At 37.5% G+C, this 27512-nt stretch overlaps 1 protein-coding gene across 6 annotated transcripts; it reads right to left on the reverse strand.

Annotated features, from left to right (window-relative positions):
• Positions 1–783: 783 nt before the first annotated feature.
• On the reverse strand, positions 784–15608 carry thrap3a (thyroid hormone receptor associated protein 3a). 6 transcript variants are annotated; one of them, XM_027001578.2, is made up of 12 exons: positions 15546–15608; positions 15243–15349; positions 11009–11147; positions 7141–7977; positions 6052–6726; positions 5198–5367; positions 4391–4502; positions 4119–4203; positions 3082–3263; positions 2427–2574; positions 2147–2296; positions 784–1792 (listed from the first exon to the last, which is right to left on the reverse strand). In XM_027001578.2, the coding sequence occupies exons 3-12, from the start codon at positions 11140–11142 to the stop codon at positions 1571–1573; spliced, it is 2715 nt and encodes a 904-aa protein (XP_026857379.2). In that variant the 5' UTR covers positions 11143–11147; positions 15243–15349; positions 15546–15608; the 3' UTR covers positions 784–1570. The 6 variants fall into 6 exon arrangements, with proteins under 6 accessions (XP_026857379.2, XP_026857378.2, XP_026857381.2 ...); XM_027001577.2 differs by having other exon boundaries at positions 11009–11144; positions 15243–15598; XM_027001580.2 differs by having other exon boundaries at positions 2147–2293; positions 15243–15598.
• Positions 15609–27512: the final 11904 nt, after the last annotated feature.

Genomic DNA, 27512 nt, shown 5'->3' on the forward strand with positions numbered 1-27512 from the left:
GAAAGCAAAACATATTGTTTTCAATTTTTTTTCAGTAAAAAAAAAAACTTTTTACTGACATGTTTAAGAATCCACTGGACATCCCAAACACATGACATAAAATGAATAAAGAATGAACAAAGTATATTATTCCAAATAGAAATTGTTCTATTTTAAAGATATCCTCATTTGTAAACTACATGTTCAATGACATTTAAACCATTACACATACCCATTGTCAAAAAATGCAAGGCCTACATTGCATCTATTATACATCTACATACATCTATTATGCTTTAAAATAATTTCATAGAGCAAAAGTGAGACGTTTCTGACATCACAACACGCTGTATAGCTAGATTTGAGTGGGTGTGGTGATATAATGTTCCTGTTATTGTTTGAAGTTCTTTGTGGTTGCAGTACCAAACACTGGCCTGCTAATTGCAGAGAATCCTTATTGGGGTGTTGACACATCCTTGTCCCACTAAATTCTTTTATTAATTCAGCTGTGAAATAAATATAGAAGGCAGGAATTGTAGCTGTTAGCTGGGTGGGTCTACAGTAGGCATAGCAGATCATTTTTCTTAAATACAATGTCAGTCAGAAGGGCGTCACCTGCAGTAGTTTGGGCCCATGATGAGACGTCATTCACAAAAGTAATTCCCATTCACTCATGAAACTTGGCCATCTGTATATCATCTTAGAAAAATTACATTAACACCTGGGTGCAAATTTACAAACTTGTAAAACTGGACACCTCTAGTGAATATGCAATTGTACATAATAACCGAAAGGTGGACATGAGAAAGTACTGAAGATATTTATTGGATAAACAATTTGCCAACAACTGAGAAATTAATAAGATATATTCTCTGCTCAGACATACAAGGACCTGGACACACTTAACAGACATGGTGAGTCGAAGTTTCAGATTTATGATGTCAGAAAAGCAATATGTGTAAGAAATGTAATGCAGTGGGTATAATCCACCACAGACACAGTGATAACTTGTATCTTGCTCCTAATTTTCTCATAATTTACTCACTTTATTTTTATTGCTACAGTAGATTCATGTTAATCTCTGACAGAGACAGACCATGTTCATCTTTGTACTTATGTGACATACTAAGCTTTCCATTAAATTCAAAATCTAATTGCTTTTTAGCAAAATCAGCTCAGCATATCCATCTCTTAAGGCACCAACTGTATCCCATATTTCCCTTTAAATGTGATCATTTGTAAATATCTGTGCATATAAAAAGGGAAAAAATCAACCACTTTCCACTGCATAGTAAAAGAGTGCACCTAAGAATCTATTACAAACACATAGATAACATCTTAATGGAAAAAAAAACACATTAATGCTAAAGTAATTTTACAAAATGCATTACAGAATACCCCTAGTAAAAGGAAGGGCTTGGATTCTAATGGTCTCCTACTGAATAAATGTTTCACACTCTTGATGGTAACAAGTGAACTGCAGACATTGATGTACGACGAATCCCTGGTCCTGTCCAGCCAGTGTAAAAGTGTGGGGAATGGCTAGTGCTTAATCCTTCTTTCCCCTGCTAGCTGGAGCTCAGGCATTGGTTTATTTTTTGTGGTCCTGCTCTGTGCTGTTGCCTGGCCGCTCACCATCCTCACTGCTGGCCTGGAACTTGCCATGGCTCCAGTCAGAGCTGGAGCTGTTTGTAGTGCAGGTACTGGTGGGTCGCCGCAGGATAAAACGGCCCTTCACACGAGGGACACTTGGCTGGCCACGCCCCCCAGCCGCCGCCCACTTTCTCTCCCCCTCTCCATCCTTTCCCACTTGCTACAACCACAAAAGTATAAAAGGTGACAGTATAAAACCACACTCTAAGCATAAATCAGGTCAATCCAAGGAAACATCTAAAGTGATCTTTTATCAAAGAACGAAACAAATATTAAGACATATAGTAAGTTGCTGTATTTGAAGAGAAACCAACTGCAAAGTTTGCACAGTCCAAATGTCATAGAGTAATGTTTAAAGAGTTTTTTAAAATTGTGAGGAGGTAAGAAACTTCTAAGGTTTAACACATAGACCCAGCAGAAATAACACTCTCCCCATAGCATTAACCAGAACCATCATGGGCAAACGTAAGTGATTCACTAATTCACAGAAGTTATTTAAGGGATGATAACCTACCAGGCAGTATTTTCTGATTTTAGGCATGTGCTCTTGATCCCAGTCCTCATTCTTTGGATGCACTGTCACATAAGTCTTGATATTGCTATTACTATTGTTTCCAAAGGAATTAACTTTGTTCCAGCCTCTAGCTTGTGTTCTGAACTGCTGCTGCAAAAGAAAGAGTCCATAATCACAAGATAGATCATTGTGCTTGTCTTGACAAATTACATAAATGCATAGCAATGTGCCTTTGGAGAAAAATAAAGTGCTAGAGTAGACTAATAGCTGCTCCACATGCCTGCCCCCTCTCCATGGGCCCGGAGCATTCTCGGAGCTGCAGCTGGGCCTTGCTGAAGGTCTCCTCTGTGGATTCAGCCTCCTCCTCATGAGAAAGAGCGGACACGGAGGATGAAGAGTGAGAGCGTTCTTGTTTTTTCTTGCTTTTTCTGGAGGATCAAACAGGAAAACTTACTTGAAACAGTCATTTCAGCATATTATAATGGCAACATTATAAAAGTGTACAAAACTGGACTTGGAAGCATTCCACTTTTCTGAAGTGTGATGACTTCTCAGAGTTTAGCACTGGATATCTACATATTACTTGAGTATTACAATTTGTATCAAAAGCATTGCTAATTCACGTCTACACATTCCCATTTTATTGAAGCCACGTGATGTAATAATATTACTACTACTAATTCTACTACTACTACTACTACTACTACTACTACTACTAATAATAATAATAATAATAATAATAATAATAATAATGAGTTGATTTTTTCAGTCTCACTCTAATGTCACAGTGTGCTCTACTCTAAAGCCTTATTTAAAACATGTATGTGTCTACACTGTGAGGTAGCTGATCATTTGTGGCACTTACCAGGTAATTTTTCCCTCAGAGAGGTGTGCTATATGGTTTTATATAGCATTAAATATGCCAGAGAACTTACTTTGATTTTTTATGGTGCTTCAAAGATTTCTCAATGGATATCTCCATGTCTGACCCAGGAGATTCCCCTGATTCTCCATCCCCTTCCTGTTTGTCATTTGGGTCTCTGCTTATGTACTTTTTACGGTGCTCAATATCTAACCGAAGGTCCACTGTATCACCTTTCAATTGTTTACCATCAACCTGTGTTGAGGAGACAAAAAGATGATGCAGCCATACTAAAAATTAGTGCTGTGTTCCAGAGACCTACTGTAAAAATAATATGAGATGGGATCGAGGCAGAAGACACATGAAACACTGAATCATGCAGCTAGACCAAACAAAGCGACTTTTGGTGAAAGCCACTGCCAAAACCACTAATTGAGAGCTAATGGAGAGCTTTCATTCAGCAAAGAGCTTTAGCAGTAGGCCTACATATGAGAAAACCCTAAAGACCTCAGAGGCCCTTCGTCTTCCATTCACCTCCCATTCCACAGCTTAAACAGTATTGAGAGAATGTAGAGAACAGGACATTAAAGATGAAATTACCACAGAATAAATACTTTCACTGGTGAACATGAAAGTATGTTAAGAGTTTTGTTTTTGTTTTGTTTTTTGGCTTGGTTTGCTCTTTTCAGGCTTTGAAGAAAAATACTTACTATGAAGTTTGATAAGAGTCCACTGAATGGTTCTGACATGAGAGCAACTGGTCACTTCCATTTATGACCTCTCACTTCCATTTATGACCTCTCATTTCCATTTATGACCTCTCATTTCCATTTATGACCTCTCATTTCTTGACTCAACTGCCTTAGGAAGGCTTGTACCCACAGTAAACCATAACCATCAATTGTTGTGGGGGGAATATACAACACAATAAACTGAAAGTGCCTCTTTTCACAACTCACTTTCATTTAGCAGAGAGCTTATGTCTTTCTCTTTTGAGAGAAAAGCGCGGGCTTAGAGAAGGACAGCGAGGCAATGCTAAAGGCGCTTGGGCTCACTCACTCTCGTAGCATTGTTTACCAAAATACGTCATATTGCAAAATTTTCTGTCACCTTGAAGCTGCTATCCACGGAGCCTTTCAATTCATCAAACATGAGAGAGTGTCGCTTAAAAGCACTGGGAGAAACATCAATTCGCCTGTGAAAAAAACATATTTTGGAATTTGTTATAGTCCCTAGGCTCTTTGGGAGCTGAGCTTCCATGGGAATACAGATCCTCTAAATTGAAGTGAAATTAATTGGAAATTATTGTAATGTCTGAACTGAATGTCATTTGTCAGAACACCAAAGTATGAACAATGTAAGAGTTTACCACATTTTTATACCTGTGTATCTCTGGACTCTTCCTTGGCTTTGCAATTTCTTTCTCAGCAGCTATTCTTTGATACATGGCAAATCGATCATTTAAAGTCATTCCAGAGGAAGGGAAATGTTGCGCTGTGGGTAATACAAAAACAATATACAGGATTTTAATTTGTTACAGAGTACAAACTAAAAGACCGAACTGCAGCCAACTTTTTAATATAAATGTGAACACAGGCACAACTCAAACAACATATAACAGAATATAAGCATGATAAGTCATACCACTTGCACAACACAGATGATTCCTTAAGTTTTGAGATAAGTGACACAGTATGACAGTATCACAGCAGACATGAAATATTACTGCCATGGATATTTCTGTGACCTGCAGATTTTAGCTAAACTAAAAACTGTGAAGATCTGTTTGGATTACATTGCACTGTAAATGACCAATAATTCAGTGGTTCAATTTGAAAAGATTAGTTAAAAATGAAGTCATAAGCTTGTATGTATCTTCTATCATGCATTAAAGGTTAAAAGTACTTATTAATTTAAGATATTATTTATTTGCTGAACCACATAGAAAATCTTTTAAAAGACTCAAACAACAATCAGAATTGTAGTGTAGCTCAGTGGTACTTGAACTGTAATCTTGACAAGTTGCTGCTGTTGGGCCCCTGAGCAAGGCCCTTAACTCTCAATTGCCTAAGTTATACCCTTAACCCTCAATTGCTCAAGCTGTACTCAGTCATGATTGTAAGTTGCTTTCGATAAAAGTGTAAGCTAAATGCTGTGAATGTAAATGTAGTGTTAGCAGAGACAATCACCTTTGATATGATGAACAATTGCAACTAAATGCTGAGCGAATAGCTCTGAGGGGCTTCTGCATAACTTATTACATGGAATGTGCTGGAACACTGAGTGGAATTCCTGTTCCTTTTTATCAGGGTGCACAAAATCCATAGCATTCCTCCAGTCATTAGACAAAACAGAGGATCTACAAGACATAGTAATAAACAATAGTTAGTGGCTGATAGTTGGCTGACATTACCATAAATACAAAAATCAACCAAAGGTACATTAGAATGAACATGTTGTACAGACAAATGAAAACAAGGACCATAACCAAGCAAGTGATGGGGGGGGGGGGGGAATAATTATAATCACTTCATTAGTAATGATAACTCCATTGAAAGAATATGTCATGTCTAAGAAAAACTAAAACTGAATAAACATTTACTACTGAAGTAAACTAAACACAGATCATTTGACATACAGTGATTTATATTAAAAATGAACAGAAGTATATTTTTAAAAATTATATTAAAAAAATGTTTTAAAAGAGTTCGCAGGTCCTCTCAAATTGTCTGGAGTCAGTATACCAAATATTCTTTGTTCTGCGAAATATTTGTGGAGTGGGGCAAAATTCTGGTACAACATACATTGAGTCCATTCTTGAATCCAACTTTTCACAGCTACACCACTGAATTTACTATTAGCTATTAGCAACCTAAAGAAATGCACCAATTTCTATATGAATCATGTAATTCAAAAGTATATTCTTTGTAATGCTTCTATCTGTCTAATAGCCTGTTTTGAAGTTTTTAATAACACATGCTTCACTGCTTAACCTGAGACTTGTGATTTTTCAGATGTAATAACAGGGTAAAGAAGCATTTACCTCGCCAGGTTGTCACTAAGCGAATCCATTCTGAGACTGAACTCTGTCTCTCTTTTCCCAGAATGCCTGGGTGGTGGGGATTCATCCCTCATATTCATGATCATCTCTCGCTCTCGCCTCTCAGAGCTCCTGCGAGGCAGAGCTGCATATGTGGGAGAGGGGCTCAGTGTGGACTTCTCCTTCCGTTTCACCTTTAATGGTCTTTCAGGGGAAAGCTCCCTGAACTTGCGTGAGAGCTTCTCCTTCTTAGATAACGCAGCCAAAAAGCTTGCAGCTCTCTCCTGCTTCCTGCTTAGCAGAAAGGCCTCAAGTTCATCGTCCCAATCTATGTGCTCCAGCTTGCTGACCTGCTGCTCAAACAGTTCCCGAGCAAAGAATGGGAGTTTGCTTGTGCGCTTGGAAGTGGCATTCTCACCAACCTGCAGGGGTAATTGGGGCTCAGTCTCCTCATCCTCTTCTTCCTCTGCATCTTCACAAAGCAATGGGGCTCTGTCAACATGTTTGTATTTCTGACTCTCCCTTTTGTTGTTGTGGTCTACAGGCCTACAGAGCCCAGACGACTGATCCAAAAGGGCTTCAGACCGTTTTTCACCTGAGCCGTTTCCACTGTCTGCCACTTTGTGCGTGGGAGTATTAACAGAAGCCTGCTTTTTATTCTTCTGCTCCTCCAAGAATCTAATCAGTGAAAGCAAGACACAGACAGTTAATCATATCTACATACAGTCAAAAAAACAAGTATTTATGTGAAGACCCCAAGAAGCACTCCTGGTTCTACATTCTTGAGATCTCATTGAAATGTAGAGCACATTTTCTGCATGTATTGCATTTATTATTTTAGTGCAACTATTTTTCCCTATTCCCTGTTTATCTATCTTTCCCAATGGTGAATATATATATATATATATATATATATATATATATATATATATATATATATATATATATATATATATATATATCAGTTTAACTGAAAAAGGACACTAATGCTGCTTTATATGACTTTTGCTTGCACTTATAAATGTATAAGAAGTTAAATTATACATAATTACTAACAAAGTATATCTATTTTTTGCCCTGATAATAACTTACTTTTTAAATGCCATGGACATGGCAATCGTATCCTCTTGCTGATCAATGTCTGAAAAAAGTCCAAAGCCAGAGAAAACTGTTGTTGGACTTTTCTTTGATGGGCTGGTGGCAGAAGCCTTAGAGGTGACAGTCTGCCAGCAGGTGGAGCCATTGCTAGTTGTACCTGAACTCACAGACACAGAATGTGCTTCACTAGGAGCTGAATCAGCATGACCAGCAGTGACAGCAGAGCAAAACTGTGGGCTGGCCATCTTGGAGCTGCTATCGTGGTTCACTGGAAGTGGAAAGACTTCAGGTGCTCTGCCTCCTTTTGTACTCCCCTCTGCCTCTGCGCAGGCCCTTCCTTGCTCTGACAGTGTCTCATCTCCTGCACTCCTCTGTGCTTCCTCAGGTGCACAGACACCCTCTCTTGCAGCCTTGCAACTGTGCTGAGCAGACCCAGACCTTTGTCTGGAAGAGCTGGAGGAAGAGGAGTGGTGTGAATGTGGTGAAGAAGACCTGTCAGAGCGGCGGGAATGGCTGCGGGAGCGCTTTTTAGGCGTGCATGAATGAGAGTGCCCTCTCTTGGGGCTGTGGGCATACTGCTGCTGCTGCTGCTGTTTTTGCTGTGGTTGCTGGCGAAAATTCTGCCAATTATTCGATCGGAAGTTATTGTATCCCCCTCCACGTTGAAAGCGGCCACGGAAGAAGCCCCGTCCTCTGCCCCGGAAGTAATAAGGCCTCCGGAAGCCTCTGTGGTAGCCTCTGAATTCACGATGGTTTTGATATTCCCGTGGTTGTTTCCTCTCCCAGTTATGGGGCGGAGAATGGGACTTTGACCGAGAGCGGGACCTGGAGCTTGGAAAGAGCAACAGGAAACACTGAGTCTTCCTCAATCAACTGTTATCTACATATAACATTCTGTATTCTAGTTCATGCAAAAGATCCCAATAATATGCAAGTTTATACATACAACATTCAAATTCAATTCCATCACTGCAAAACAAATCCTTTACACAAGCCCCCCCCCCCCCCCCCCCCCAAAAAAAAAACAAAAAAACAGTGCTCAAAAAACAGTGGTGCAAGGACAGAGAATCGGAATGATATAGCCATACATGTACAAACATACTGATGATCAAACTTATGCATATCACTGTGAGGTTCAGGCACGAGCTAAAACTTGTTCACAGAAACAGTTTTCTGTGAAGATTTTGTTTTCTGTTAGAATAAAAATTAAACTATAAGCTTAAGTACAAACTACCAGATCCACAGTGAAAAACTGCATTAACTTCACTCCAAAATAACCAAGCATTGACTACCTTTGAGGGTTTTTTGTAGTTCATGGCAGTGAAACCTGATTTAATGTCAGTTTTGATACTCGTGATTCAACAATATACAAACTGGCTGACAAAGAGATTTGTGTGAGATGTGTAATATACAAAATGAAATTTAGGTCTGCATAGAATCACTACACTACACTAATAACTGCATGAGTCCAAGTAGAGCTGTTGCTGCAGAGCCTATTCAATCCACAAGGTGGCCATAAAACACCGCATAACCCAAAACGAACACAAACATTTTTTCTTTAACACTAATTTGCATGACAAGCACTTGGAAGATGAACTATAGTATTTTTTCACTTTTGCAACCTTTTTTACTACAAATTTCATTCCAACAGTGGATAATTCCAGACATACAGTGTGTCATTTTCAATCCCAAACAGAAAATGCCCCAACACATTCCATATGCAGAATGTATTACAGTTAATCAGATCACAGACAGAAATAGGCAAAACATCTGACCTGTATTTCTCATCATTTTATCATAACTGTATCCCTTGTAAAAAAAAAACCAAATAAATTCAAGTGAACATCCGTTTAAGGTAAAAGTAAAAAGAATGAAAAAGTATAGAGGTTTATGCTTCCAAAGGATCCCATATTTTGCAAGGAAACTTTTGAGCTTGCTGACCACCTTTTTACAGTCGGTCTATAAACTCATGTGCCACTTGCCTAATTTTTTCAACTAATTTATAACAACAATGAAATAAAATTCAAGTGAAGTTTAGTCATTGCTATAAATCCACCTTAAATTAGGTTCCTCCAAACAAATGCAGAGCACAAATAACAGACATACAATCAAATACACTGACATTTCTATGGTATTGTTTCTTTTACCTCAGCTATCTGCCTCATTTATAAAGACTTTAAAAATGTTTTAAATGCTCTATTATACTCACCCAGTGAGCTTTTTCATTGGAATAAAGGGTGAAGTGGTAGTACACAGAGCAGCATTGCATTCATTGCAGAGAGTGAGAGGAGCTCTATGTCTCTTGTGCCGAGTATGGATGGAAAGAGGCAGTCACATGGGTCATATGGGAAAGATTTCCACTCTCATACTGCCAGGCATAGAGCATGTTCTTTGACTGCCTATTACAACAGCATCCTTACCAAGAAAAGTTGGCTTGAAGTAATAATTTAAAAAGCTTTATTCTAAAAGTTGTTTTGCAGATTTCTGATCACAAAATTATTGTGAGTGAATTTAAGAAATCAGTCCATAATTCTGGATACCAATGCACTTTTACTGTTTCGGTTTGCTGGCCAAAATATACTAGCTTTACATTTAGGCATTTGCTGGATCACAAGAGGTCAACAAATAGAAAATTTGTTGAAGTAAATCAATATTAATCGACTCACAAAGATGTACATATGTGTCTTTCCCACAGAATGCAAATCTACCACATTCTGGGCATTACAAGTTTTGGGCTTTGTCATCCAAACATCCATATCAAAGTCCAGATTTCCCTTGCAAGCAGGGGATATAAAAGGTTTGCCAGAGACATATAAACTGCCCCACTATATTTTCATGGTTTAGAAGAAAACACAGTTCTGTTTAAAATATAAAATAATTGTCAAGCAGAATAGCACAGCTGCGCAAAGAAGCTTTAAAGACAGAAGTATAACAGTGTTATCACCTAGGCCAATGCATCAAAGCACACACTAGAAAGGATCAATCTTGCTGAACAACCTAAAACCTTGAGCCATATTTGCCATATTCTATAGCCATCTGAGCAAAGGGGGTGTTCAGTTAAATAAAATGACTACATGTGTGTAATGGAACATTGATTTTACTATACAATGAGTCATTTATGAGGACTGAAAATAAACTTTGCAAATATGAGATCTCCGAACTTCCTCTTGGTGCTTTGAGACAAGCTACAGAAAATTAAAACTAATATAAAAAGCATGTCATATGAACTTGCACATAGTTCTTGGGGTTGTCTGTCAGGCCTTTCAAATAGTCAGTATATGATAGAGAGTAGTGAACACTGAAACACTACAATTGGTCATCATGGGTTCTGTTCTCTTAGACTGTTTGTTTTTTTTTTGCCTCTGTGGATCTTATTACCACAGAATCTAGGGCACTGACAAAAGTCCTGTGTACACAGTGGCAATTTTAAATGTTATTCTTTTGGTGCTGTCAGTTAAGTGAATCCACTTTGTGCTTGTGCACCTAGTCAGACAAGCTTAACAGGTTGCAGATATTTTCTCTGTCTATTACCATTGGATCCAATTGTGCAAATCCTATAGCCCTGAGTGATACTTGCCAGTGCTTATTTCCATGTTTTAGGCATATTGATACAGTAAACAGAGAAACCTTTGACACCTTTACCTTAATGTAAATGTATCTTTTTCCACTGAGGCACATTGTGCCTCATTGAAACTGGGGAATGAAACCTGAATCTGAGACTACATCTAGCTAAAACTGAAATTACTGTCCATCGGTGTCAACACCTGTGCTTAATGCTTTTTCATTAACTTTAAAGTCTGTTGCAGCTGCACAGGAAACTACATAACCAAAGGCTTTTAAATGTGAATGAGTAGGAAGTTACCCATAGCGGTGTTTCCTTGAGCGTGACCGTGAGCTGCTTCGAGACCTGGAGCGAGAGTGTGACTCAGAGCGTGATCTCGACCTAGACGCAGAGTGGGAGCGGGTCCTGGAAGCAGATCTCATTGTCTTAGACATCACTGCTGTTGAGAGAACACAATCGCATCATGTCATTAACAAATAACATGGTGGCTACTGGATGTTCACAACGCACATTTATAATGAAAACAATAAATATTAGTGAGATAAGCATGGAGAAAATAAAATGTTGTGTTAGAATTTAAATATAATATTTTCTAAAATGAGGATAAGGTAAAGGATCAGTTGTTGTTGGAAACACGTGATGTTGGGGGACAGAAAATAACAAGAAAGGATTTCTTGCACATTTCAGGTGCAAAGAGTTGACATCCCATTTTGCTTTCCATCTCAATGTTTACAATGCTAAACAACCTGAAGAGACTGTGGCCCTGCCAGTCACTCATAACTGAAAACATACAAATCTAAAAGAGAATTTACAATAAATGCAATAGCTATTCAAGGCCTATACAAATATGAATCTGACTTGAGATGCAAAAGTGCTAAAAAACAGTTTAGGCATATGTTTATTTGTTTCGGGGGCATTGTTGGGAGGGGGATGGACATATCTTAGAGGTCAGAGCAGGTTTTGCAGCACAAACAGGCAGCAATCTACACTGCAGTGTGGTGGGTAGAGCACTTTGTTGACGCTACACTTATATACCACATGTATTTGCAAAGGCGCTGAAGTGCTTCTGGAATTGATGTCTATCACCATTATCCACCAGACCACTAGTGGTGGTGCTTGATCTACTGGTAGAAACACTGGTGCTCCAGGGTACCAGCTTTATTAGAAAGAAAAAAAAAAAGATTTTATAAAGCACAGTAAAGTAAAAGCAGTACAAACAATCCAACACTAACTTTCACAGAACCGTCATGTGATTATGATTAAATACAACAAATAATGAACTCCTCCGCTAGCTGATATTGCTAGCAAAAGCCATTAAACCATTTGGTCCAATTTGATTCAAAGTCATGTATAAGTGCATCACAGACAGCTAAAAAATAAATTAGGCATCACGTGTATTAAAACTGCTGAATAAATCTGCTGATTTACAATCAGCTCAAGTTTCATCATTTCCTATGCTAATAAATATGTCTACAGGTACAGTTGATCCTAGGTGAAATCTCTTACCCCGAAGACCTTTTTCAAATAGTCAGGGTCTGAATCAGTAGTTTAGAAAAATGTAATTTAAGACAAAAACTTTGCTTTTATTCTCCATCACTAAGACTTTCTGGGATTGTGCTGTTCTCAGTGTTTGAGTCATTCATCACTTCTCCAAACATATTTCCCAGATGGATCCATCTGTACTGCTTCTATACAGGCACGGAAATAGAAAATGATTAATTGACAACTTTATCAACAATTCTTCAACCTACTAAGATATTTGTCACATTCATATACAGGTGTGCTGGGGCACACGAGTGACCATAGCACTCCAGAGACTTAGAATATTTTTTCAATGCAGGTAGGTGAAGGTAGGAGTTCTGGGTGCAGGTTAGTCAAGAAGAAACTGCAGCCCACTCACTAAAAGCCAACACGCCATCTTTGTTCCACACATAGCGGTTGAAGCGCATCCTTCCTATTTCTGCGCACAGTGAAATGTATCCCGGCCATTTATGAAGTCCCAGCTTCCTTCATTTTGGACAGCTGTTGCATTTGGCTCACCCCTCCATAATATCCTGTAGGATACACTGCACTTTCATGTGGAAATGAACCCAAGGTGCTTTTAACTTTTCATTTGTAGTTATTGTGACAAGGAAATGAAACTAACACTAATACAAACAAATGACTAATGCATGAAAGAATTTATGTTGTTCACCTGGTGGTTGACATAACTCAGCAAATTTGTCTTTGAGATTTTCCCAAGTGAGTTTTACATTCCAGGGAGGAAATATCCAAAAACTGCAGTAAAGAACCAGCCGACAATAGCACACATCATGTGCTAATGTGTTAGAAAAATAATATATGATATCACAGAAAAGGGATAAATGGACATGGAAATACCAGCACTTAAAAGAGAAATATAAATTAATTTACTCAACTGAATTGTAGCCATTGGTTCCACACAAACAGCACGCTATATACACTATTATTTTAATAGCTTTAAGTTTAAAATGTAATAAATTGAACACATTAACTAATTTTAAATTCAATAGTGCCTTGTTCCATTTTCACCTTCCTGTACACTATCTGTAGACATGAGGTTGGTTAATCACTGTCTCATTTTCCTGAAGAAGGCGAAAGCTAGTATGGGAGAATTAGTGAGATTCTTTTTAAAGCTATCAAAACAACTCATAGTATATCAATACAGAGCATGTGTAAACGTGTAAAATATGCTGCAGCATCTTATCATCTAAAGATCTGACATCTAAAAAAGACAGTAGTGATTCCCAGAAATGATTCACTTGTGCTGACCATTCCCACACAGCACTAAAAAACAACAGAAACTCATCCCTTCTTCTCTCTCCCATCTTACCCATGTCCCTCACTCACTCATTTTCACTCTTTTACTAAAACCCACATGCATGCACACATGCACCAACACACACCTCCCAAAATGGCATCTGTGGCTCAAGCCTCATCACCTGTTCGACTGAGAGGGTGAAAGTTGATGCAAACAATGGTGGGAGATACCCGATATGGAAGCACTAAAGACACACCAGTCAATCAGGTCCTCTATCATTAAGGCCTGGGTTGCCACATGAGCAAAGAGGATAACAGCACCATTATAAATGGCCAAAACAACTGCCACTTTTGCTAACTCTTGGTTCAAACACAAAGCAGATGTAGACAAACTTTATATAACCCTCTTTTTAGATAAAACTTCAAAGCCATTAAACAAAATACAGTTGGACCATTAATTTATCTACAAGATCTGCAAGGTCAGCCAGGGTTTTCTTGAAAACCATTTAGGCATGGCGGTAGGTATTAGGTGTTCAAAATAAAAATGAAGTATCATGATGAATTGCAGTTAATACTCTTGGAGGAGTGCAGTGCACTATGAAGCATGCATTTTACCAAAATGACTATAATTTCATATGATGGACCACACAGGGGTTACCTCTTAAAAGCCTAGAAAGGAGTGTATTTATTTACAGCATTTACAGAACTCACTGATGTTTTCAAAGATATTAAGCTCATGACAGATTGTCCTTTAATCAACATATTTATAGAATTGGTGGCTTTGTGTTATGCTCAAAGCTCATTTTTAGCAAGCTATTCTAACTGCTCATTGTTGTTTTCTTTAACTTTAAAAAGAGAGGGCATTTAGCTGTGGCCTGCTCTCACATAACCAACAGAACTTGAAATATGCTGTGCTGAAAGCAAACTAAGATACATGGCCTGAGCACCTAGGGGTTACTGCATATGTCTCCATCAATACTGCACAGATGAATTGTGTTTTAAATGTTTTATTTTAGTTATTATAATAAATTCACTTTTAAAATAAAAAGACATAATTTAATTAATTGATTAGTTTTAAATGTTTTAGTTTTAAATGATTATTACACAACAGTTTAGCAAAGACCTCAAAGCACCCATGAAAATGTTTTACTGTGTATTGACTTATGTAACTATATTTCTGATCTCTGGTGATAGTGAATAACTAGTCTGTGTCGCCCTCCCACAGCGCTTCACAGGTGCTGCACTTTTTAAGAGCGTTAATATGAATCTGCTGTAAACGTTTGTGTTTGCCGTTTCATATTTGGTTCAAATCAAAATAAATTGAGATCTGTAGTCGATAGCTTAAAGTTATCAATCAGCCAACTGGGAATGCATAATTTGTTGCTAGTTTAAATCTATTTAAGATGATAAAACATTAGCAAGGTTAGAATTTAAATTGAAGTCAAGAAACCAACAAAACAGGATTTTACTGAATGAGTGTGTAAACCTATAATACGATGACCTGTATTTAAATCCGTGACTCAGTTTTGAATAATCAATTATCGCATCTATGGTTTCCGTTCAAATGTCATTGATCATAGTTGATTTATAGATAGGAGCAAAATGATACACATAATTAAGATCCAGCCTTGTATCCAAGATTGCCCTTGTAAAGATGCCTTGCTAGTTATTTGATTGATGTTGTTGTAATAATATTTGAATGATGGGTTATCTCGTTTGTGGCAAAAATTAAAAAGATGTTTTAGAAAACACTTACCGATTCTGTCTGTCTCAGTGCACTAGAGACCCCAATGTCGTATTCTTCGAGAACTAACAGTCTTCGTTTAATGCCACACGTTCAATTAAGTTATTAGCCGAGACTATCTATTTTCAGCAAAGAAACGACAGGAACGAACACTGAAGAACCACTTACTTGTGTTAAAACAAGCGCAAGAAAGTATATTGCACAAAGTCCACTACACTAACTACTTGCTTCAAGTGTCATATGCAACATAATAATCGCGCTGCTGTGTCATGAACCACGTATAGCGTGTGATGTCGAATTACGCAAAGACTATACCGAAGTGAAAGTCATCCGCCACCTTCGAGCTGTGACAGCGAACAGGAACAGCAGCAATACTACAAGTGAGTAAAGTCGGATTTCGTCCCTGGATTCCCCCAGTCGAACACGTCGCCTTCGACAGATTTTCCCGCCCCTTGAAAGCCTTAAAGAAACAGACGCTTCAAATCTATTGGGAACCTCTCCGAATTCTTCTCGCTTTTATACAGTTGTTTGGACTAATTAATTGTCCTTTACACTTAAAATGTGATTTATACGCATAAATGGTGAATACGTGTTAAATATAAGGCATGTTCCTACCACAACTGGAATTCCCGAATCTACAAATAAAATCCAGCCTTGGTCTAATGGTTAAAGTAAATAGCCTAATAATGTTCACAGCTCGCGTGGGTCTTTCAGTTTGGATCTTGTCATCTTCAGCTGAATTGTATGTTAAATCGGGAGCAACAATAGAAAACAATATAAATTTAAAATGTAAGATATGGAGTAGATTGGTGCAATACACAATATGTATATGAATAAGAAAATCTGAAAGATGTGTGAATCAATAGGTTACTTTTCAACTATACTACTTTTACTATCTTGAGGGTGTCCGTTTTTTTTAATTGTATTCTAATAACGTGAATGTTCCATGCTAAAGATCAAAGGCCAATGCTAAGAAGAAAATACTGATTAAGTTGTCTAAACAGCTCTGCCATAATATTACATTTTGGATGTCTCAGTCATCAGTTCCAGTAGACTTTGATTCATTGCACTGGCCATTAAAGCATCCCACTTGTTGGATTTAAGAAGTTTAGGCATTATTTATGTTTTGCAAAGCTGTGTGCAGAAAGAGGAATTTGACATTTGGTGTGGGTTTCAGAGAAAATGCCTGATGGCTGATGGCTCATATCTGAAAACAACTGTTTGTAATTAAACAGTTAAATTTTTTTTTAAAGATTGGTAATCAAATATTTATATTCTTGTTTTTATAAGAACACAGTTACAAAATTACAATATTGAAGAAGTATTAAAAAGTACGAGCAAATGATTACTGTTACACTAAATTAATATGTCAAGGTCTCAGTGGATCTGAGCACACAGTTGCCAGACTCAGTAATAAACCATGCATAACCTATGAGAGACAGGTACAGAATTTATTTTATTGTAGTGTGCTGCATGAAACCAAAAAAAAAAAAAAAGGATAAACTTGTTTTTTTCCGCATATTTTAATTTGAGTTTCTGACTTGGCTAATTTTTAAATATGATACATTTTCACCAGTGTGTAATACATTCTTACAGTAGATGCACAGTACTCCTGGAAAGGGCAACAGTTTCATCATCATTAAAGACATTAGCACATTCTGTTGACTGCAAGAGTGATTTCATAACCCTTCCATGGATAAAGCACTGTAAAGAGGAGGAAAAGTTTCCGGGTTGTTTCCCCAGACATTTTCTTTGGTTTGTAGCATTGTATATTCCAGCTGACACCATTTATTTTTGTTATTATTTATTCGATTGAGGCTTGTTTTTTAGCATCTTTGTACATCTGTTAACTGTTACATCAGAATGTTACATAAAATTCAATACAAAGTCCCATTATTTTCCTTTTTTTCTTTATATTTTATCTGATTTACAATTTACAATTTGATTTGACATCCATTCACTAACATGATTTCTGTATGTATTCATATAAAGATGTATGCAAACTACTTAATGTTGAAGAAATATTGTTAGAACCCTTTGAAAAATCTTTTTTCTCTCTCTCACTGCACAAAACATCTTAAGATGGCTCTTATGGAGTAGGGAAAACCAGAGTGTTCCAAAGTTCTAAAACATGATCATGCTATTACTGTTGTGCAATGTAACTGGAAGTGAATTAGAGCTGAAGCATGTTGATGGTTAATAAATTGTGTCAGTACCTCATATAGTTAATGTCACATGTTATTACACCAGCACCATACTGATCATAGAGTTCTCATACTACTATGTAAAATGTATTATAGTTTCATTTTTGTGCAAAAATCTTGGAATCCATCCATTATTATTGCTTAAGTTCAACAAAGCATGACATATAGACACAACCTACAATTTCAAAGCATAAAATGAAGAGCATATTTAGAAATAACAAACAAGATGCAGCTTTTATTACTGTGAAAATAGAGCAGGACATGTTACATTTACAGATCTCCTTCTAACAATATACATCACATACTCTACCTGATCAACACACACCAGCTCTTTCCTGTCCAGTATCCTCTGACTACTGCAGTCAGTCTGCCTTCATGAGTCCAGGATCTATAGCACCTCTTTGCTCACCTCAAAACAATGATATTGTAATACATGCCTTCCCACATAAGGCCCAACCACTGAACTGCAGACACAGACCTCCACATGGTTACTTCAAAGGGTCACCAGCACATATGCATGGGTCTAAATGGAATCACGTTTAGGTAGCACAAAAACACAATCATGGAGATACAAATGAAGTAAAAGTAATAATGAAATAGTATTTTTCTTTGGTAGTAATCAGTTCTTACATCTCATTCGCCATTCGTTACTATGTGACAAAAGCTATACTATTCAATGCTCTGACTTGAGTCAATGGTCAAAATCTGCTATTACTTGTTTATAATGTATCTTACCCTCTCACTATTCCACTAATTACACTTGCATAATGTGCACCACAAATGGCTGAAAGACATTTGCACATGATGTTTGGCATAATAAAGGAAAATTATTATTATCAATCACAACAGTTGACAAAGACAATATAAGTGCAAATGTTAGCATCCAAATTGACAGTTGTTTATGTATAGTGCATGGTTTTAAATGGTTAAATTACTGATGGTTTATTTACAGTAAGTATTCAGTATATTCGGTTGTAACACAATAATCAAGTTTAATTTGTGTGCTTATTTATATTGCAGTCCATGATAATTTACAAGGCAGATAGAATTCTGTTTCTTGCATTTTATTTGTAATAAATACAGAACATTCTGGTTGTGTGTGGAGGGGCCATAGGTGCATGACACCAGAGACACTTCACCCAGCTGCTCTTGATGTGTTCCCTTCTAGAGGTATTTACAGGGCTAGACCTTGTCATATCAGAGCAACCTGTGACAGCACAGACTGGGATGGCTAGTGAAACCCTAGAAGGAGCTACAGACTGGTAGTTTTTATCAGAGCATAATTAGAATTATCAGACCCAGGGGATTACTGACTATATCAACATATCAAACTATACACATATATTTCATAGCAGGCAATGAAGACAACCAATGGATGGAGAAGCTCAGAATTATTTTGTAATTGTATTTGTGAAAGTTTAATGGTTGTCAGTTAAAACCTGAAGATGTAATAAGTATATTCTGTACTAACAAAGTAAAATCTATAATACACACCAGCATTTTAGGACATCCTTAAAGTATACTACAGGCAAATGCTAAGCTTTTATTTTTGTAATATGATTACCAAGGACTCTGTAAACTCTGGAAGACACAGTCCATTGTAACGTTTCTGCTTTCACTTCAGACTCATTGGATAAACTATGCTGTGTCAGACACTGTGCTATATAAGACACACAGCATGATAAGTTAATATTACATGTGATGATTGAAGAAGGCCACATGAAAATTCCTACACTTAGTAGTTGCACTGAATTACTTCTATGGGAAAAGCTAGGCATCGACTAAGAATGTTCAGAACACACACAGGTACTGTGAATATATTAATATACAAGATCTGTGTGCTTTCTGGGTGCGATTCTTGTTTGATTGAGTCATTACATTAAATTCCACATTCATCAATTTCAGTCTGTAAGATATCTTCCTGTGCACACTTTATTAACTTTATTAACTTTTATTAGCTTTATTAATCCTGTAAATGCTATTTAATTGAATGACTGACAAGTTGCTGTTTTCACAACATTGCATTTTTAAGTTTTCAAAGGGTAGAAGGAAGTTAATGAAATGAATGAGAGAGGACATTTCACAACCATCAAAATGACTGACTCACTTACTCAGTGACTGACTCACTTACCATTTACTGAATATACCATAAAATGCATTGCTTTTGTGCTCAGAAATACTTTCAACAATGTTTTTTTCAGTCTTTGTGCTAACCTGTCCATGTATAATTCTATATGGGACCAGGAAGTTTCTGGTGTGGACACTGAGCAAATATTTACTGTCACACTGAGTCATTAATTTAAACAGTGTAAATGATTTGCATTCAGGAGGTTTGACTCCAGATTTGCGACTGCAAGCAACCTTGATACGTAGACCTAATCTAACCACGTTAGGGCTAGTGTTTGTGAGGTCTGGAAGGAAGCCATATGTAATCTGCTGAGCATGACACTATACAGCATAGGAGAATAAGAGAACCATAAAGGTCAGTGACAATACCCCCATGTGAATATGTAGATCCCTACAGTGTGGCAATCACATTAAGCAAGTCTCTATCTTCAGTCCATAAATTTGGAATAATGAATGACAGTAGTACTCCTAAAAGCATAGGAATTAACCATAGACTTTCCAAAGTTTTAAAATATTTCAGAAACCTATTAATACATTGGCATACACATACGTGGATGTTTTCAAGTAAAAGAGGCATCTCTTTAGATTACTGTAACATGGAATGATTGTGAAGCGGATGCATACTCTGAGAAAAACGAGATTTATTAAGGGCAAATCCATAATCAGAGTCGTTAGAACAGTCCAGGGTCAGTGAGCAAACACATAGAGTCCGGGAACACATGATTAACCGAAAGGAAACAAAACACACGATGACAAAAAGGGAGCAGGCTATAATAATGAGTCTAGGATAAATGAAGGCTAGTATTACTTACACTGAGGTTAGGATTAACAATGACCAGCCAACACAGACAAAAAGGCAGGGTTTACATACACAGGGTAATGATAACTTAACAAGACACAGGTGAACTAATGAAAACAGTGAAAACCAAAACAAGGACTGGAATAGGAATGGAGAAAATGAAACGACAACATGAGACAGGGAAATCATGGAGACAGGAATACTAGAAGGGGCCAACCGTGACAAATACAGTCTTACATTAATATCATTACCCTAAATTACTACAGTTTTATTAGATTTTTTAAATGCTTCATATTTATTTCACTACTATTCTGCATGAACCTTTTCTTGTTTACTTGGCAACAGGGAAATGTTCCTGCAGAGTACACCATGTCAACTGCATACATCACTGCACTTATCACTATAGAGAGCCACTTTCACAATGTATTAAAATATGTGCCTACATAGATTAAACATGTATAAAGGCACCAAATCACCTATAAAACCCAATTAATTCCTTGTGTTTGCATACATGGGCATTTCGTGTTTGTTGTCAAGGAATATTGTCAGACAGGAATGCTGCTTTGGTCTGAGAAATTTGCATGAATTCCTAAATGAGCAATACATTTACCTAACTACTTTGGAACTATAGCAAACTCATTGAAAAATGCATTGAAGAAAGAAGATGATTGGTTACTCTTTAAAAAAACTGACCAGCTCACTTGGAGGAATATACTGACTAATTGTATAAAACATTGTTATTCTTTTTGTAATCAAGTGTTAGCTGTTATTTGTAGATATCTAGATATTAGTAATTTAATTCAAATTTGATAAACATTTTTGTATGTAATGCTCCAACATCTTGGTCTGCTAGTGCTTTTTTATAATGCTTATACAACCTTCAGATGTTCCATGGAATACTGAAAATTTTTGTTTATGATGCAGATATCAAAGTCTGAACAATATATCAAAGAACAATAGCACGTCCAAAAAGGCAGCAAGCACTTCTGCAGCTCTGTCCTGTTTAAGCAAATCCTCCCTAGCTCTCCCAGCTAGGCCTCTGGCCTTGTCTAACTTTAGTTCCTAAGCCCCTACTTACAGCTCCTTGCCAACCATCCAGACTTAAATAGCCTCTTCGTATAATGCAGCGTGGTGTGCTCATAAAAGCAGCAAGTCCTCGTGGGACTTACTCCAGGCAACTGTGACAGGTGGAGATCCTGCTAAATAGCAGTCTCTGCGTCAAAGGGCCTTGTTTGGAGGCCCCATGAACAGGGCTTTGATCAATCAGTATAGCATTTCTGTGGGGAAGCCTTGTGCTAAAATTATATTTTAAATATTGGATGTATGTGACATCCAACCTCTGACAGCTTGAAAGAGGAAGGTGGGAGGTTGTGAGTGGGGTCAATTCCCCACTAACACAATTGGACTTTGATTGGGTCATAACTAATTTCAGCAGGAAACAGGAGCACAGCTGCTGGAATAGTCACTAATGACAAACCACTGAATTGAAGAGTTTTTTCTTGAGGAAAACATACAGCATGTAAGAATAGAACTTTGCCAAAGGAATATTATTCCATAGAGAAATCAATTCCATGAACAAATGGAGCTGGGCTGTAAAATAATTCCATTGATCAAATTTCCTCTTACAAATGATGTAGATGGCATATGTCCACCATTGGGACATGACATGTTTGATAAGAAATGCATAGCTTCAATGTTGTGAGCCCAAAGCAAAAATTCAGATATTCCAGAATCTGTAGCCAGTCAGTGCAGAGTTTATATTGTACAGATGTGAAAGTGGATTTTGCATTTATAGCATTTGGCACATCACATTTGTCCCTTTGCTATGCTGATAATCTCCTTTCTTCTGCAATATCATATTAATATGCTGTATTCAAGTGACAGCTGAAACCAGTTAAGTTTAGATACCAGTCACTGTTGTGCATGTCTTAAAATGGTGAAACAGCACTTCTAAAGACAATAAAAAAGTGTTTTGTATGCATCACAATTTTTGTCTATTAGAACATTATAGAACTGCCATAATTTCACAAAAAAAAGTCAATGGCAATCCTTATTGTTTTGAGTATGTGGAATACAGAGAAAGATTTCATAAGCAATGACTCTCATAAATACCTACTGGCCTTGTCACACAGTGCGGAATAGTTGTGACCTGTTGTTACAGAGACAAGCAAGGCTTGTGTTTGTAACAGCAATCAATGTGTCTGTAGGCAATGCATGTAAAAATGGCAAACACAGCTGCCCCTCTCCAGTGAGAACTCCTAGAGAGACATGGATGCTCGGCTGAGAGTGTTATTGAGTGCAAAGGGCAGCTGCTCTCTACTCCCCAGACAAGGGTTAACTCACCGAACTGTGAACTTAGCCTGCACCTCAGTCCCAGAACGGGGACATTGTGATCTGTTATTTCAATAAAGAAAATTACATGCATGAGGCCTCAGCTGGCTGCTGTAAACACGGCTCTGTACACTTGCGGCGAAACCATACCAACATGCTCTGCACTCTCCATGCAGCCATTCAAGCACAGTTCAGCTCATCACACAGGTCGGCCTGCACATCCTTCCCCTGCATTAAGGGTAAATTTAGAGCCTGTGCAAATCTGCCATCCACAAATTCCATATCTCCCAGCACTGTCAGTCAATATTGGGGGCTGTTAACGGTCTCAATTACGGTTACCATTCCAGCATGTCACTGGTAATCTGAGAGAAGACACAAGACTGGCCAATGGAGAAAGCTTAGTACTTATTGGGTTTCCAGTGTAAAACTCATATATTGTGCTCGTAGATTCTGCTTTCAACCACATTGTGGTGGGTTTGACTTCCTTTGTTGAATAGAAGTAAGGTTTTATGGTTCAAATAACTAAAATTAAACTTTTATAGTTGAAATTCCTGATTTGCCTGTTAGTCAGTTAGTCATCTTTGGAAGGAGCTTGTGAGTAAAAACTCTTTAATTAGTATCTAGCAAACTGCATAGTGCTGAGCCACTGCTTAAAAATTAAAGCTAAATTTAAAATTAGGGTTTTTTAAGTTTACATTTGCATACATTTAAGGTGTTGGGATCAGCAGATAAATCATGTTTATGTGATAATGTCATCTCCTTTTATTTATTGACCTGAATTTTTTCAAAGGCCATCCCCTTAGCTGTAACATAATATCAGTAATCAAAAGTTATAGGCAGTTATTTTTGCTAGTGTCATAAACTCTAGACCTTGGCTTCATGAACTAGGTTCCAGGCCCCGCTTCTCTTTAGAGCAGGCCTCATTTAAGCCATGTGTTACTGATGCTAATAAAGCAAGCACAGTCACACTGGTAATATTTACATTCAGCTGATGCTTTTTATCCAAAGCAATTTACAATTATGACTAAGTACAACTTGAGCAATGGAGGGTTAAAAGCCTTGCTCAGGGGCCCAACTGCAGCAACTTAGCAGTGGTGGGGCCTGAACCAGCAACCTACTGATTGAGTACAAGTCAAGTACTTTAACCTCTGAGCTACCACTTCCCATAATATGGTATAACCTTTGTAAAACAAGGTTATACACACACACACACACACACACACACCCCTAATAATGGGATTCTTTGAGGTACAGTATCCTCTGCTTGCATGTGATATGTTAACGCTTCTTCAGTCAGGGACTTCCAACGGCATTGCTGTTTAAAACCACAATGAGTCATTCCTGGTCGTCTGTCAAACCCAGCCTGTGTTGCCATGTTCTCAGGAAAAGACAGTATCCTGGGCCGAATCACAGAAGCTAGGGGAATAATAACGATGTGAGAGAAATAAAAATAGCCTTTTTCAACAGAGCACGATACTTTGGCATTCAAGACTCTGAGAGACTGAGAACAGCTAGAAACAGTGTACCGTGTTCATTTCAGTTTGAAGTAATAAGCTTCTGATGGGTGGCCACCAACACCAATGATTTGTATGAGTATTACCAGTCTAGCCCAAGGTCTTGGCTAATTGTCACAGTTTTGGTGCAAAGTGTAAAACTTTAGGAACAGGCTGTTCCAGCTCAGAAATGGGGTAGGGCAGGGTGGGGAGGGGCGGGGCGGTGGAAGGGGTGGGGGCCTAGCCACAGACTAGGCTTCCTCCCCACAGTTTTTGCTGCACACAGACCTTTAGAGCCAGAAAGACCCACAGAGCTAACAACTTGTAGCTATGAATCAGCACTGAATTATGCAGTTAATGACAACAGAAACTCTGAGAGGCCAAGACCCTAACCTCAGCCTTGGGATGGAGATCTGTTCTTTAAGATTCACAATGTTACAGACTGTCATGGATTATATGGACTGGGTGAATTTTTATGACATCTCAATACTGTGCATTGTTCTGAAAAACAAACAAACATTGGACTCACCAAGAAACACATAGCTCTTATGATTTTGCTAATAAGAAACATCTTCATGTTGTCATGGATTAAAAGTAATTTCTAGACTTTTAATCCTTTCTGTGGCATCTTATCAAAACACACAGTGTATTATGTAGCATGTTTGTATGGTTTGCAGACAAGCCTTCACTGTTGTTTGAGCACAGCCTGTAACTGTAACTAAGTTAACATTATTAACGGGTGAATAAACACGTACTAAATAGGCTGCTCTTCATTAAAATGTTCCACGGTGGCACACAGTGGAAATCTTGTGTACAGGGACTGGATATCCACTGCAGAGCTGCTGTCATTCAATGTTCCAGCTAATAGGTGCCTGTTATTTCCTAAGCACACTTTAGTGTACAACTGTACTGCTCAGTGTAACTGAAACTTGTTGCTGTCCAAAGATGCTTGATTTATTGCACCATACAATAAAATGATATGAGGAAGCATGCCATTTGGATTGAATTTTTTTTTAATGCTAACAAATAAGCAAATTAGTAGAGGATGAATATCTAGATGGAATTATTCAAATACTTTGAGCAGGGGTTTTTTTTTTGTGTGTGTGAGTGCATTGTGTTCTCTGCAGAATCAAAAGCATGTGGCCAGCAGGCTGTGTGAATATCTTGTAAAAGCAGTAAGATCTAAAATTCGTAACAAGTGTTCACCTACAGAATTAGATGACTTAGAGTGGCTGCTATAGATGACCTCAGCCATTTGATATTTTTTGGAAAAACATCTCTGAATGCTATTGAAGAGTATGAAGTCTGTGACTGAAATAATCAAGATACTGACTTCTGAGACAATGTTGTTCAATTGTTACAGTGGTTTGCCTTGTGTTGCAAATGTAATCATAATTGTGGCACTGGAGTGATGACAGTGGACGTTAACTTGACAATGTGAAGCTGGCTGAGATTATTTGTAAATTCTCTCATAGTTTGCATACTCACACAGACAACACAAAACAAAAAAAATAATAAAAGTAGCTACCTAAAAAGCAAGGGAATTCAGGCACTGCAAAGCAAGAACAGTGGCAGTATGTCAAACCTTCCAGTGCCAGAGAAAATATTGTGTGGTAAAAATCCTCTGCGGATACAAGGCTACTTAGCCATCACTCCATGAAATCTGGATTCAGAAGCTACAGACTTTAGTTAGTTGGTAATTTCATATTAAGTCATTTCAGCAAAATTTCGCATGCAATGTGATTGTTAGACCCCAGAAGTTAAAATTATTTTTGGAAAAATCATACAATAAATAAATTCACTTACTGGTGCATAAAGGGATAGAGTGGAGAAAGAAAGCCAATGCTATCTTATGAAAACAGTGTCAGTATGCTAATAAGCTACATTGCAGGTCTAAGTCATGGCCTACATCTGCATGTATTCAAAATATTTCACTCCTTAAATGATGTTTCCTTTGGAATATTGTTATCATATTATTATTTTTTTTTATTATTATTATTATTTTTTAATTATTATTATTTATTAAGGGGTCATTTTGCCCTACAGAGTGAAAATACATTTTAAAGAAAGACAATACATCCCTTCTTTAAAATTTGAAACGTTTCGTCAAGTAACATCTAATCCCTCTGAACCATTGCTTTTTTTGTAATAATAATAATAATAATAATAATAATAATAATAATAATAATGATAGATTCTCACTTTCTGCCATATCATTACACCAACTTCAGGAATATGTAACTACCCATCATCTAGGGTAGCTGTTTTCTTTACACTTTGCAAAGCATTCTTTACGGCCATGTTTGCCTCTCAGGAAAACCTAAAATCCCCTCACAGTCCCAACCAGGAAATTTATGGAATGAGAGCATAAAGAAAACTCAAACAGTGCACTTCTCACCAGGAATGATGTCCCAAAGAACTGGCCTCACATCACTTAGCAAAGTACTACAGAGAGAGCAAGAGAGAGAGAAAGAGAGAGATTAACTTATTTGGGACAGTCTCTAGGCATGCTTTGGTAAAATTAAATTCCATTGCATTGCAGCTCTATAAGGGTTTGCCTTTACTGGCATTTAATTAGAAGATCCAGTTATGCAATAGATTTTTTTTTCTCTCTCTCTCACTCTTTTAAATGTGCTCCCTTGATCTTGCAGATATAGCCAAAACCCAACTCTGGCAGCAACAGCCAAAAAAATGCATCTGGATTTCATTCCACCATATTTGGTAACTTAGCCGAAAATAATCATATCCCCATGGAGAGCTTTCACTCTATCTGTATCCCTGGATCAAGGCCTCATAAGGTAGTCATTCTTACCCCAGATTATGTGCTGTCTCCATCTGCTTCCAAAAAAATCTGTTTGCACCACAAGGTGGAATGGTGGAACTCGGCCGTCTCATTGGCGTAAAATGCGTATCGTGGTTTCAAGTTTGTATGCCCAGAGCATCATGGAAGCCAGATGGGACAGGCTGCAAAGAAATGTACTTTTTTTTCACTTGCACTCTCTCACACATGCACGCACGCACATTAAATAAAAATAAAATAAATGAAAAAACCCAGATCAAAATATTAACATTGAACAAACCTGGGAAAAAATAATAAAACCACTATTGCACATAACAGGATATCAGACTATTTTCTCCCCCGGAGAGAATAGATCAAAATAAAAGACCAAATAACCTCTGCTGCTCTTGTAGAAGAAAAAAACAAGCATATTCTCTGCTTTTTTGACATGATGTGTTAAAATACTGTGACCTCTTTTTTTTTTTTACAATTTAAAATTATGCTGGGGAAAATGGTTGGTTTGAATAGGCCTACTGTTCTGCAACATCC

The sequence above is a fragment of the Electrophorus electricus genome, chromosome 10 (genome assembly GCF_013358815.1).
Source record: "Electrophorus electricus isolate fEleEle1 chromosome 10, fEleEle1.pri, whole genome shotgun sequence".
Taxonomy (NCBI): Eukaryota; Metazoa; Chordata; class Actinopteri; order Gymnotiformes; family Gymnotidae; genus Electrophorus; species Electrophorus electricus.